We start from the raw sequence: 14500 nt of genomic DNA on the forward strand, positions 1-14500 counted from the left end.
ACACATTAAACATGCCGAGCGAAGACAATAGAAGCTGAACATGACACGTGTCCAGTTGTCTTTAGTCCTGAAGTATATCTGAAATGAGATTTTGTTTCCACCAACCTGAGGTAGGCACAAAGCTGCCAGGCTCTCCTTTCTTTCCTGGAGGTCCAGGTGAACCAATTCCTGTGAGGACAGCATAGAAAAAATATTATTTTTTGTAGGCTGACACTGCTTAAATCATCCTGTATGCTGATGACCTAGGTATCTATTTGTTTGTCGATGGCTCTCCTGCAGGACCTTTGTGTCCTGGAGGACCCTGTTTAGTCTCACCTGAACAAGAGTGACAGCAGCATTCAAACAGACAATCATTAATTTGATCCAAGCATCTATTCCACTTGTTCAGAAAAATGCCATTAATATCTTACAAATAGCTTTTGTACATACCAGGAGGACCTTGAGGACCAGGTGCTCCAGGAGTTCCTGGTGCTCCAGGAGTTCCTGGTGGGCCAGGCGGTCCAGCCACTGAGGAAAGTGTAAACATAGAAGCGCTAGGTGTGTGTTTTACTGTCTACTGCACCAAATGGTGCCAAAGTAAAGAATAAAAAAAATAGAGAGGAACTCAGTACCGGTTTGGGTGGCACTGACAGTATCTGAACTACCAGGCAGCCCAGGTTTTCCTTGCTCTCCCTTTTCTGCTTTCTCTCCTCGGTCTCCCTTAGGTCCTAAACGAAATGTATCAATAATCCTTACATCAATCTACCAGTTTTTACCCATCCTAGATGCTTATAATGGGTGAAGAGTTTGGATTTACCAGGTTGTCCTGGGACACCAGCAGGGCCAACGGGACCAGACAGACCATGGGTTCCAGCAGGACCTGGACGCCCAGCAGGCCCTGGTGGTCCGGGTATGGCCACAGTATTGGAGCCAACTATAAACAAAATGTGAGAGACACAAACACCAGTTACATTTAACAAGATGTTTTGTTTTCTTCAGGTTTAAATCTAAAGTCTAATTAGTACAATTATTTGTTTCTGTCCTTACCTGGAGCAACGATTTTACCAGGCGATCCTGGTTCACCTGAAAGACAGCGTTATGTTTGATTACATGATGAGACCTTTTATTATAGACATACAGAATGTCAATAGTTCGAGGAAGTCCTTATTTTTGGCAAGAAAAGTTTACTCCCATTTCCACAACTAAAATTAACAACAATTTTTCAAATGTAGTTCTCACATGTAGAAGTAAAGTGTGTATGCAAGCTTTTTATTCAGCATGCTAGTGTTGAATCTAATGATGCCAGTGTCAGTCGGTCAGTCAGTTTCTCCACAACTTTGGTCCAGACTGAAATATTTCCAAATAATGTTTTTTATTTTTTTTTTTATTTTAAAGTGAGAACGCTGTCATCCTTGCACAGGGCCATGCTAATCTTCAAATAATGTATTTTAATTACATTTTGTTCAGGAATTCATGGTCCCCAGAGGATGAATTGTAATAACTTCAGAGATGCCCCGAATTCTCTACTAGCGCCTTCATCAGGTCAAAATGTTAATCCGTCCAAAACTGATGACTTTCCCATCAACATTACTTTGTGTTTAGTGCCAATTAGCAAATGTTAGCATGTTTACATGCTAAACTTGTCCGCATTTTTATAGTGAGTTTGTTAGCAAGCTGGTGTTAGCAAAGCTGTGCCTAGGCAGCCTCACAGCATTGCTAGCATGGCTGCAGACTCCATTATCTTTTTACTGTGTGTGTTTAAACTCAACCCCCCCACCCCCACACACAACTTTACGCTACTGGCCCGATTAGAGATTAGAGGTGTGACCCCCTCGCAAGAAGCTCTCTAGTTAAATTAGCAATCTACCTTCCACTCTTATTAGGGACTCTTCGTTATTTATTTCAGGGGCCACCAGAGGAGTTTTGGGAACTTTAGTCAAAATAGACCTGACCCTCCCTTCACCAGCAATACATTTTGGATGACCCTCCAAAATGACATGGAAAAAAGGGATGACCCTCCCCAGCAATGTATTGATGCATTCTGTACTGATTTGTGCTTGGCAAAGACATACAGAAAGCCATTGTTTTATCACAGCCATGACATACGTGACTAAACCTCTGCATTCTCATCTGACGCATCACACTCCTCTGTTATGGTGTGATGGCCATTTCAGTAGATTTACTCACTAACATTGTTGTGGAAACACAATAAGCATGGAAACTAAATGCACACTCAAATGCCTTGAAAAAAAAAATATATATATATATAAATATATATAAATAAATATATATATATATATATCTATCACCGGACCGAAAGGATATTTGAATCGGGTATGGCTGCAGCCTGGAGACCTCCTGTCTCATGCCCTCCTGGCTTGGTGCAGTCCGCAAGCTTTGACCTTTCAAAATAAAAGCTTGCGTCTGATCCGTTATGTTTTCGTATGGTGTTTTGGATGTTTTGAACTAAACAGTACGGCAATCATGCTAATGAATAAAATTATTTTTTCATCAGATGTCTTAGTTACAACACGATGGAGCTAGCAAAGCAGTTTTGTGTTTATATGTGCGAGCGGGATTTATTCAGTTTGGGAAATCCCATGGTCTCTAAAGCTACAGTTCAAATTGTCTGGCTGACTAAACAGGGAGGGACCCATCTGCTAGCGATAGGGGCCGAGACTGAGAGAGCTACATGGAGCTACATGGAACAAGTCACTTTGAAATGTTGCTGTTCTGATGAATACAAAAGTTGGGTGACCCTCCCCCCTATACTAAAAAAAGTGGATGACCCTCCCCTCAACAAAGAATAAAAAGACATGACCCTCCCCTATTTTCCTCCGGTGGTCCATTCCATAAATACCGAACGGTCCCTTAGGAAGAAAACAAAATGTTTTAGTAGTTATGTTTCTTGGCTTGTCACATAAAAACACATGTACTGTAAATGTAAGCACATTCTCATATGATTCTTTGCATAAACTATACCTGGGGGACCAACATCTCCAGGAAGTCCAGGTGGTCCTCTCACGCCAGGAAGTCCCATCGAACCCGTGTCACCTACATACAGGAAGACTCTGGATTACAGCGCAATCTTTACCTCAACAACAACCCTAAATTATCTGGGCATTTTCTCTGGCAGCCATGGCAGAATGTCATCATGGATGGCATCTACAGGATAAACTCTTAACACCTACAGAATAAACTGTTAAACAAGCTGATGAGGTTTGATGCAGTTCTCATGATATCCCTCTCTAATCTTATTAATGTATTTTTCTACTATTGTGAAGCTCTCTCCTCACCTCCAGCTCCTTTAGAACCCTTTGTTCCAGCAGGGCCCTGTGGTCCAGGTTGTCCTGGTTCACCTTTAACCATGAAAACAAGAACCATCAAAATTAAAAGCATTTTTTTCTAACCAATAACAACTTCTTCGAGGGTTTGCAACTTACATTTGTCAGACTGTTTAAACAAAAAGTGGCAGAATTATTTCTAACTATATATTTTTAATAGAACAAACTGCACAATTACAGAATGGTAGGTTATAACTAACAACCTTTTGAGGTCTTACTTAAATTTTTTTTAGAGAATGAATAGGCTATTTACCAATCTTTTTTATGCCACTTCTAACCAGGTTACATGTTTCTTCACACTAGCGTCATTATGTAAACATTAACATGGCTAACATACTTAAAGGCCTAACAAAATTTGAAATTGTATTTGTTTTTCAGCTTTTTAGTTTTAAGTAGAAAAAGAAGTTTAGAAGCATCTTTAGCACTTTTAATTAAACAGCTGCTGTAATGGCAACTTATTTATTCATTTTGTTTTTTTATATGTAATGCTATTGTGAAACACACCTCCTGGTCCACGTGGTCCCCTCTCTCCCTGATCCCCCTTGGTTCCTGCCAGCCCTGGTATTCCTCGATCGCCTGCATTAAAAAAAATAACATGTGTCAATGGTGCTTTTAGAAAGGTGGTCTGAACTGATACTGAGATATCTTTACGTATATAATTGATCAATTGAGCTCCTCCACATCTATCTTTCCATCTGTGCGCATTCATGTTCCAGTAATGCATGTTACTAATTTAGCTCAGGGGAGCTTATTCCCCGGAGTCCTTATGCCTCGCACTTTTCCTTGGATTAAGGTGGGACCTAAATCATGGTTGGAGCTGCTGCCGTGGTCCTGCTCGGTGCCCTGCTACGCCCTGCTATACCCTGCTATGCCCTGCTACGCCCTACTGTGCCCTGCTATGCTCTGCTAGGCCCTGCTATGCCCTGAACTGCTACAACTATTATTTCTAGTCATAGTTCCATTATCTTTACTGTGACTTTAATTGCCACTGTTCATCATACCCCCAACCGGCACTGGCAGATGCCCGGCCACCAAGAGCCTGGGTTTGTTTGAGGTTTCTGCCTAAAAGGAAGTTTTTCCTCACCACTGTTGTACTAAATACTTGCTCTTGGGGGAATTATTGGAATTGTTGGGTCTTTGTTAATTATAGAATGCGGCCTAGACCTACTCTATCTGTAAAGTGTCATAAGATAACTCTTGTTGTGATTCAATGCTATAAAATTTTTTTTTATTGAATTAACTGCAATTAGGTTATCAATCAATGTTCTGCAAGACTTAACTTAACATTTCTATATATTTGGACTTTTCTTACACATCATCATTCTTTTTATAATAGAGTTTTTTTTGACAATTTAAGAAATTACAAATTAAAGGTACAATATATAACTTTTCTGTATTAAAATGTCTAAAAACTACCATACCTATGTTATATATATTTTTGAGTTGTGTAGTTACACTATCCCAAATGTTTCCATCATATGGCAAACCCAGAGAAATCTGTTATTTTATTTTCAGACACGTCACGTTTCAATTAGTCGCCCGTCAGTGGCGTCATATAACCTTTCACCATCTAGCTATTCGTAACTTCCGTCAAAACACGGGCACCCAGATGCTACGTTCGAGAGTAATTGTAAATCATACAATGTCACAGAAAAAAATACTGGTAACACTGCTTTTTCTGCCAAAATGCATAATTTTGTGATTAATTACATTCCACTTTGCAACACAGTAATACAGCAGAAACCTTATTTATTGATACATATCAATATTAATCCAGCTTAATGTTACTACAATGTATGTGCTGGTTGACAAGTAGCTAACATTAATGCTAGCTAATGCTTGGTGGATAACATCATAGGGTTACAACATCGTTCATCACGCTCATAAAGTTATTAGTAGTATGATTATTTTGACCATGGATAAAACGTTGTTAACGTTGGCTGTATAGATAGATGGAAAAGGACAGAAAAGTGAAGGGGGAGATCGGGCAGCTCGGAGATGTTCTGCTGCTGCACAACAGGCATCGAACATCATCGCCATCGCGGAGATTCCCCCTGCAATCCCCACCCACACCCGTCTCTCAGCCTCGTTGAGTAGCTAGCTAGCGTTACAACAAACCCCGTCCGCCCAGTAAAATCCAAAACTTGACATTGGCATGTGAAATATACTGTGATAGTGTGGTAAAACCTGCTAACGTTAGCCGCTAATGTTAGCTTGCTGGCTCACTAGCTAACTGGTCAGCCAGCTACCAATACAGATTGAATCAAGAAAAATATAATTATGTTGGGGAAACTGCAGCTATCTTATTAGCATGACATGAATAAATGTTACTAAACATAACGTGAATAAACTTGAATGGGTAAACTCATCCGTGAACAGATGCATTCTAATCAACAATAGTGTTTAGCAATAAAAACTCCCATAATTCCAAGCAACTTCCCTACGTCATCAAACATCTATGTTTTCAATCCATTGTTTTGGTTGAAAGACCCCTAGCGGCAGAAAGTTACATAGTGTACGTTTAAGGTACCTTTTTCTCCGGGTGCTCCTGCTTCACCCTGGAAACCCTTTGGACCTGGAGCACCTGCACACAAATGATTACAGATTTACCACATGAATGCCAATCAAAAGGAAATAACAGACAAAATCTGATATGCATGTGGAACTGAGTCTTTACCAGGGCTTCCTGAGGCACCTTGCTCTCCCATGGCACCTAAATCACACAGGAAATCATAGGGGTCATTGATTTTGGCACGTGTTAACATATTGCAGCGAGTTTACCATCATCATTGTCTCTTGTATTAGTTGTAAAGTGTTTTGTACAAGGGCTTGAACAGTGGTTCCCAAACCTTTTCATGCCAAGGACCCCTAAACTGACCAAAATTAGACCACAGACCCCCATTTGATAAGATTTTGTCCCAGGGTCCCCCATCTGATAGGATTTGCTTTTTTGCCTTTATAGTCTCACATTGCCAGACCTTCCTCCACAGCGCTGCATGGGAGGGTCTGCTCTGGTTTATTGGCATTTCTTTAAACCAATCACAATTGTCATGTGCGGCACTAAGCGCCGGACAGAGCCATGGTGCCTCTGCAAAAAGCCAGAAAGCTCAGCTTAGAAAGATAGACTAGCTAGCTGTCTGGATTTACCCTGCAGAGATTTGAGGAGCAGTTAACCATAGTCCTCAGAAATCCACCAGAGTTTAAAATTGCAACACAAAAAAAGCGGAAGGTGACGGACATCCAGTGGAATTTCCGGTGTTACCTGAACAATCCCGGAAGTGGAACATCATGGATATAGACTAGTTCTTTTATAACAGAAAGTGTATGTCACCCATTACCAAAACGGTCATACATTTTGTCATTGTGTTACTTATGGAAGGAATTATAGTGAGAGTAAAGTATTCCCCTTTTTGCATGGGACCCCCTGGAACTTCCCCATGGACCCCACTTTGGGAACCACTGACCTAAAATATGCAGAAACACTGGTATGGTCCTTTAAATTTGATCCAATCTGGCCTATAACTCCACTATGACCTTACCTTTCGGCCCCATCGGTCCAGCAGCACCAGCAGGACCGGGACGTCCTGCCTCGCCTTGAGATCCTGTCCAAACCAGGTTTCATTGTCAAAGACTAAACACATGAGCAAAGAACTTTCCATAATTTAACATAAAACAAAACCTGTTCTACCTTTGTCTCCTTTCTCTGCGAAACCTGGCGGTCCAGCCTCTCCGCGGGGGCCCATCAGTCCGTCCCGGCCCCTCTGGCCTGGGGGTCCCTCAGAACCTGGCTCACCTGGTCCCAAAGGACAAGAGAATGAATGAAGAATGAGAATGAAGACATTTATTCCAGACATATCAACGAGAAAAAAACACTAACAAATTTATAAATTAGTTCACAAATAAGCAAAATAAAAATAAATAAAAAAACAGCCTAGACATGCCTGAAAAGGAGTAGAAAGAAGTATACACTTATTTAATCCTACCCCTTCTCCACTGCTCAGTAATTCATGGTTATCAATTAACTTCCCTTCCTGACCCTTTGTACTGTTGTACACTCCCATCTAACTACATAGAATTTGCTATATTATGTGTACAATCCATATACATACATACAGCCTGTGTTTTCATTTCCTAGTGTGTCCTCAAAGAACAAAGATGATGATCTAAAGTGAACAGTACCTGCACTTCCCTTGGGTCCCCTTGGACCATCCAATCCTGGGTGACCCATAGGGCCTAAAGAAAAAAGATACAGTATATGAGTGGAGAATGAACCGGCAGTGAGTTAGTCACCTCTGTGGGAAGGAAAAAGCGGCAAGTCTCACCTGGTAGGCCAGGAAAGCCGCCATCACCTGCAAAAGATTCATTTATAGCCGTTACACAGCTTGCCGGATATCGCACACTGCTTAGGTTTCATATTCAAAACCTTTGGAATACATATGCTGGACAATTCCTCACCTTTTTGTCCTAGCAGCCCTGGATCCCCTGTAAAGAAACAGTCAGTCTAATGATGGATATCAACAAAAAAATCAACTTCCAAATGAATTTATGATTCGTACAAACATGCCTTTAGGTCCTGGATCTCCTCTCTCCCCTTTTAGGGAGTATGCAAGTGTATCTAAAAGTTGGAGAAAAAAAAAGTTAGGATCAATTAAAATTCTAATGTCCAAGAGGTTGTTTAATAGGGGTGTAAATCACACATGTTATCACAAATTATGATATTATGATACAATATTTACTGATATCACCAAGTCTGCCACGATACAATTTCTATTCGATTCGATTCAATTCAGGGGGCCTGCGATCGATATGACACGATACATAAGCCCATTAAACACAATCAGTTACATTTATATACATTTACAAAAAAAAAACTTCATATGATTTGACAATTTTGAATTTTGGAAGCTATTCCAGACATTTAAATTGAAACCAAACTACTCTTTTTAACAAAAAGAATAAATATAAAGTGGGACTTTCAAAATAAAAGCACACCTAAAAATGAAGATATGTATCGATATTTGCACTTTGTATCGATAATATAGGTCCTTTTCACAGCAACCATTTTTAGATGTCATTGCAGGGGTAAACACAGGTGTATTCTAATAACATTAATTATGGCCCTGTTCCATTTAGGTGGGCTAAGGCCCTGGTATAAGCTAGCATACAGGTGCTAGCCCACTGGAATGTCTGTGACACACTAAATAGAACAGGATGATAATTAATTTGACCAATTTCACCAGGGTTTGCCCTGCATTGACACGTCAAAATGGCTGCTGTGAAAAGTGTGTTGTATTTTTGTACCTCTAACAGCATCCGAGCGGAGTTCAGCCCTGACCAGCTGCTGAATGGCTCTCTGCAGGGCGGCGCTGTCCTGTTCCGGCCCAGCAGCCCCCAGGTTGATGCTGTTGTCAGAGCGGGTCAGGGTCGAACCAGAGGCACTCCTGTCGATGTATGACGAGTCCAGCGGGTCGATGATGTTGATGCCAGAGGAGGCCGACAGGCGGCTGGACCTGGCTGACGCAGCGCCACTGATGGCTTCCAGAGCATCAACACGGCTCCTGAGGCGTTTCACTTCTTCACCTGTGAGGCCAAAGGGGAAGATGATGGACATTCAGTGACCCTTACGTGTGATTTATGGTTCTGCTTGGGCTCCACGCAGAGCTTTTGCCGTAGCCTACGTAAGTGGCCTGACGTTTATACTTGTGCGTTAGTGTGTGCGTCGATCTCTTTAAGAGAATAGCAGGGCCAGCATGTGTGTGTGCGTGGGGAGTGTGTGGTAGAGCGAGTGAGAGAGTGACGGCGATTAGCGTGATTACCGACTATAGAGACATAGTGCGAGAAAAGTGTCTCCCCTGTGCTTTCTGACCACGGTGGGAAATTTGTAGCAGGAAAAGTTAACCCTCTCCTTGATTTCATGTTTATGGAGAAGGAGAACCAGGAAATGAGTAGGGGGAAATGTAACGCTACCAAGCCACGGCTGAGCGACGTGCGTTGCCGCGACGTGTATAGTTACATTTTTCGATAGGTGGACGTCAGGCTACGACGTAGGGTCCGGCGTATGGTCTGTATCTCCACGTACCTATGTACGTAGCCACGGCATATATTTAACACAGAAGCATAAACCACGCTTAAGAAGGTAAATAACATGCTGCTAGAGAATGCATGTCTCACCCAAAGCGATGAGTCCAAAGAGGAGGCCAAGGAGGAGGAGCAGGCTGAGCAGGAGGCCCAGCAGCCACTTCCACCAGCTGCAGCAGGAGCAGAAGCTAAAGCCCGAGTCATCTTTACCGATCTCTGAGAAAACCACAAATTATTGTTTTTATACTTTGGTTTTTGTACATATTAAACAAGATATAACATGGGCGTGTGGCAGGATTTGTATCCTATATATATATATATATATATATATATATATATATATATATATATAGGTATACAACAGGCCTAAGCATGTATAGTAAGGAGTAAAGTAAAAATGGGACTATAAACAGTACCTGCGTAGGTGGCTTTGTCTTTTGTGGCAAGCCTAATGGGGCTTGCAGCTTTAAAAAAAAAAAAAATAAACAGGAAATAATTACTTTGCGAACAAGAAATATGATGTATGTGATTAATCTAAAAGCCAATAAGACTTGTTGTATTTCAGTCTACATTTAGCATCTGTTCCCTCCTCCATTTTGCTGGATGAGAGCTTCTGTTTCTCTCTCGTTAGTGAGTCCCCAGAGTAGGAAGCTGCAAGAACAGAACAGGTACAACAGTACGTTATCACCACACCAAAATGGAATCTGCAGATTTGAATTTTTTTTTTTTTTTTACAGTAAGGAGTCCCTACTCGGTCTCTCTTTGAGCTATGGGGTCCCTGGCCTAAAAACGTTGAAGACCCCTGGCATAGGCAGTAGTAGTATTTAGTAATTACTTGAAGCAGGTGCAGAAGACATGAACTGCTTCCCTGTGTCTTTGGTCATGACCAGCCGCTCTGTCTCCTTCTTGACAGGAGCATTCTCCTTCTCTATCAGCACAAACTTAAAGTCTTTGCCAGGTGTCTCGTCATAAATGGGGCTGCTGGGTCTCACTGTGAGAAACAAACAATATATTAAAAAGCTATATATAATGAAGACCTACAGAGTGTACTGTAAAAGAACTATGTCTCTGTAATTAAGATATTTTGAACTACATGTGTGAAGAAACTTCAAAAACAATGGTCTGGTATGCTCTGCAAAACATTCTCGAACTGGACAAACTAATCTTCACTAAACTTCAAAACCTCCATTTCATCTTTGTTCACCGACAGATGCAGTTGCTTTTCCACATCATCATTTTCCAACTGAATATTTGTACGGTTTCATTCTCTTTTACTCACCCATGTACCTGTGTGTTCCTCTCGGTATAAGCGTTTACCGCTGTCTGTGTTGTATTTCAAATTGTATTTGCTGTCATTTCAACTGTATGTATTTCTAATATGTTTTTTATTTTTATTTTCTAGCCCTCCTTCCCTTTCCCTAAATTGCTTTGCCACTTGTCAGGCCGCCATTGTGAATAAGAACCTGTTCTTAATGACTTGTCTGGAAACATAAAGGTGAAATAAATAAAAGACATTTACAGTCTCATACTACATGTACTATATTATAACGTATGATGAATGTATATTGTAAGGGCTTGATTTGTCCAACAGAAGTAGGAAAACGTTGTTTCACAAATGACAAAGCTATTTCTGAACACAATATCAATTTAATACACAGTAGTATTTAACAGCTCACCTGTGGTTGTGCTAAGTCCAGGCCCAGACACATTTTTCTGCACACCATACACTGTGAGGACACAAACGCGCACATTTTGACAGTCATTTATGATTCCTATAAATAAAATATGGTACTAAAGCTTCTAGAACACACACACACACACACACACACACACACACACACACACACACACACACACACACACACACACACACACACACTTTTTGATATTATCTGCAATGGCATCCAAATCTGTTTGGTTGCTTATTCACCAATTTCTTTTAGGGAAACTGACATTTTCCTATTTGTGTTGTTGATATTATCAGGTTAAGAAAAAAATTGGAAGAAATGTAGGGATATTTTTTGTTCTTAATATTGGCTGTACATCACTGCTTTACCTATTTGTGTGTTGGATCCAGTGGGAGAGAGGACCATGGGGCTGGTACTGGCCAGGTTATTCTGAACACCATACACAGGAACTGAGACAGAGAAGAAAAAACAACATAGGTATCTACTGTCAGTGTCAAGATAGTCTTTATTCACGACATTCCTCTTCCAGGGATTGTTCAGGTGCCGCCGGAAATTCCGCCGGATGTCACTCTTTTTGGCCAGATGTCTGGTACCTTCCGCTTTCTTTGTGTTGGAATTCTAAACTCCAGTGGATTTATGAGGACTATGGTTAACTGCTCCTCAGGTCAATCCAGACAGCTAGCTAGACTATCTGTCCAATCTGAGTTTTCTGTTGCACGACTAAAACAACTTTTGAGCATACACATGTTCCACCAAAACAAGTTCCTTCCCGAGGCTATTTTGCAGAGGCACCGTGGCTCCGTCCGAAGCTTAGCGCCGCCCAAGACGATTGTGATTGGTTTAAAAAAAATGCCAATAAACCAGAGCACGTTTTTCTCTCATCCCAGAATGCTGTGTGGACTCGCCAGACCCTCCTCTGCAGCGCTGTGGAGGAAGGTCTGGCAATGCGAGACTAGCGTCAAGCTAAGGATGTGAAATGTGACATGACAGTAAGAGGCTCACCAGTGCTGCTGGCAGATAGTCCACTGTTTGCAGAGGGAGAGCTGAGTGCCAGGTTGTTCTGAACTCCTGTACAGACAGAACAGAGCACACTTGTATTTGTCCATCTATCATAGTTGGCAAAGGAAATGAAAGAGTAAAGCATAAATGTAGGTCTTATTCACCTATGACTACCTTCTCACATAATAGCGCTGCACAATTAATGCGCAATTTTATTGAATCACAATGTGGACTGAGTGCAAAATCCAAATCGCAGGGGGGGGGCACAATATTTGTTAAATGCAAAATATGTTTCAAAATATGTGTCAAACCATTCTGATCCTGTAAGTATCATCAGTAAAATGTACTTAAAGTATTAAAAGTAAAAGTACTCAATGCAGAAAAAATCCTCCCATTTCAGAAACTGGAAACGATCCAAACAGTTGTGTGTTTGGTCTAATCATTTCAGCTGGATTCGTAGGTCGTTATATTGTTGGGTAGTTTAGTTTATAATTAAACATTGTATTTTATGAACTACATGTGTTTTGTTTGCAAAAATCTTAATTTGTAAGACAAAGTTGTCAGATGAATGTAGTGGAGTAATAAGTACTGTATTTCTCTCTAAAAAATGTAGTAAAGTAGAAGTAGAAAGTGGCATGAAAAGACTCAAGTAAAGTGAAAGTATCAAGTTCAAATCAACTTGTTGTTTTTTCCAGAAATGGTGTCCCGGTTACTCTGGATGGTCCTCAGAGCTCAGTGTGAAAAGCTACTTCCTACTGAAGAAATAGTCCCTATGGACACCGCAGTCGTTAAGTGGCACAAGCAAAATCCAACTTTTTGTGTGGAAAAAAACAAAAACACGCAGCATCTTTGCTAAGGTATGACCCTGCAACAGCTAATTGAGAATGGTTGGATACAATAGTTGTCCATCTGCAATTATTTCCCGTGGCGACAGGTGGTTGGCTGTCATATATGACTGACCTGATGGGTATAGGGTGGAGGAAGTAGACAGGTTGTTGGGGTTGGTATTGTAACTGTAGCTACTGCTCACACCTCCGGACCAAACGCTGCCATAGTGGTCTAGTAGGGAAGACAGAACAATAGTAGACAGAAAAATAAACACTAGAGGCGAATAGGCAAAATATTTTAACTGACAGATATCACCATAGAACTTCCCCAGTTAATTACTCACATTAAGACAACAATTTTTTGTATAACAACTTTTCTGAAATGTTATGTTTAAATATTCCAATTAGGCATCTTATTAAATATTTGCTAATTTGCATACATTTTCAGAACAGAAATGTGAACACTGGATAAAGCCAAGTTCAAAAATTCTTGTTTCATTTTGCTGACATATTTTTACAGAGGGGATGTGGATATTTCTTTTTCTTACCAGAAATCAGAAAATACAGTCAAAAGCCATAAAAGTAATCCATTTTCGACACGTTCATTACTAACATTGAGACAATTAGTTTTTGTATTACAAGTTTTTCTGAAGTTCTTATGTTTAAATATGAGAATTAAGCATTATTTAATGCTCGGTTTTTGGTGAATTCAGGATAAATCTACAGACGCAAATAGACAAAGTGTAGTAAAATAAACAGTTTTTTTTCCCACTAGTCTGAACATAGACATGGTATGGAATCAAAATAGCCCAAAACCTCAAAATAGAAAAAACATAATGTTTTTGCCTTAAAAACTGAGGGCATGTGGAATGCAGAAAATGTACTGAAAAGAAACATGCATTACATTACAACTTGCATTACAAACACTACAGCATATTCTGGTATGTAAAGGAAACGGCATTTCAAATTTTAATATTGTCCTTAAAGATAACAGACATGATAGCTGATTGGTTGAACCTGTGCTGGAGCTCTCAGACATGCTCCTGGTTTCCACGCTGGCCTTCCTGGGGATGGGCAGCGTGTTGTTGGGGGACTGGGGGGGGCTGGTGCTGATGGAGTGGTTTCCTCTCAGCAGACGCTTCACGTCATCCAGCTCCGTCCCTGCACAGCAGAGCTACTGTAACAGTGGGCATCAAACCAGGACCACTCTGTCTGCAGGTCACCATTTACTTCAAAATCTAACTGACTATTATTTCACGGTTACATTGCTGTATCAAAACTTCATTCTTTAAGGTGAGATATGTGGAAAACCATGGCCGTCAAGAGTCATACTCACATCTTGCTGTAGGAGAAGCACTCTGAAGCCTGGCTCTGATCTGACTCTCTAAATAAAGAACAACATGTTTTATTGAATATCCTAATTGCTTTAACCTATGATAACAATCTGCAGAGTTCAAAATGTATTGATATGTAATTTAGACTGGATCAACGGAAGTATTTGCAGCAAAAACTAGAAACTAGCAAGCTACACGCTGAAAATGGCAACTTTTGAAGAACATTTGGAAAAACATTTTTTTTAGTTTTT

At 40.6% G+C, this 14500-nt stretch overlaps 1 protein-coding gene across 4 annotated transcripts in view; it reads right to left on the bottom strand.

Annotated features, from left to right (window-relative positions):
- Positions 1 to 14500, bottom strand: part of col17a1a (collagen, type XVII, alpha 1a) — a 37454-nt gene that overhangs the window by 15531 nt on the left and 7423 nt on the right. For 3 of the 4 annotated variants that reach the window (XM_078264853.1, XM_078264844.1, XM_078264860.1), the window contains exons 7-33: positions 14252 to 14299; positions 13933 to 14076; positions 13049 to 13147; positions 12092 to 12157; positions 11458 to 11538; positions 11078 to 11128; positions 10237 to 10392; positions 9972 to 10052; positions 9818 to 9865; positions 9495 to 9617; positions 8625 to 8903; positions 7888 to 7938; positions 7779 to 7805; positions 7646 to 7672; positions 7503 to 7556; positions 7012 to 7116; positions 6863 to 6925; positions 6001 to 6036; positions 5854 to 5907; positions 3828 to 3899; positions 3276 to 3338; positions 2962 to 3033; positions 1027 to 1062; positions 797 to 913; positions 612 to 707; positions 430 to 507; positions 106 to 168 (exon numbers count right to left, since the gene is read on the bottom strand). In XM_078264853.1, coding sequence (XP_078120979.1) covers positions 106 to 168; positions 430 to 507; positions 612 to 707; positions 797 to 913; positions 1027 to 1062; positions 2962 to 3033; positions 3276 to 3338; positions 3828 to 3899; positions 5854 to 5907; positions 6001 to 6036; positions 6863 to 6925; positions 7012 to 7116; positions 7503 to 7556; positions 7646 to 7672; positions 7779 to 7805; positions 7888 to 7938; positions 8625 to 8903; positions 9495 to 9617; positions 9818 to 9865; positions 9972 to 10052; positions 10237 to 10392; positions 11078 to 11128; positions 11458 to 11538; positions 12092 to 12157; positions 13049 to 13147; positions 13933 to 14076; positions 14252 to 14299 — 2190 coding nt within the window. The remainder of the gene's footprint in view (positions 1 to 105; positions 169 to 429; positions 508 to 611; positions 708 to 796; positions 914 to 1026; positions 1063 to 2961; positions 3034 to 3275; positions 3339 to 3827; positions 3900 to 5853; positions 5908 to 6000; positions 6037 to 6862; positions 6926 to 7011; positions 7117 to 7502; positions 7557 to 7645; positions 7673 to 7778; positions 7806 to 7887; positions 7939 to 8624; positions 8904 to 9494; positions 9618 to 9817; positions 9866 to 9971; positions 10053 to 10236; positions 10393 to 11077; positions 11129 to 11457; positions 11539 to 12091; positions 12158 to 13048; positions 13148 to 13932; positions 14077 to 14251; positions 14300 to 14500) is intronic. The other variant, XM_078264869.1, reaches the window with a different exon arrangement.

The sequence above is a fragment of the Sander vitreus genome, chromosome 2, assembly GCF_031162955.1.
Source record: "Sander vitreus isolate 19-12246 chromosome 2, sanVit1, whole genome shotgun sequence".
NCBI lineage: Eukaryota > Metazoa > Chordata > Actinopteri > Perciformes > Percidae > Sander > Sander vitreus.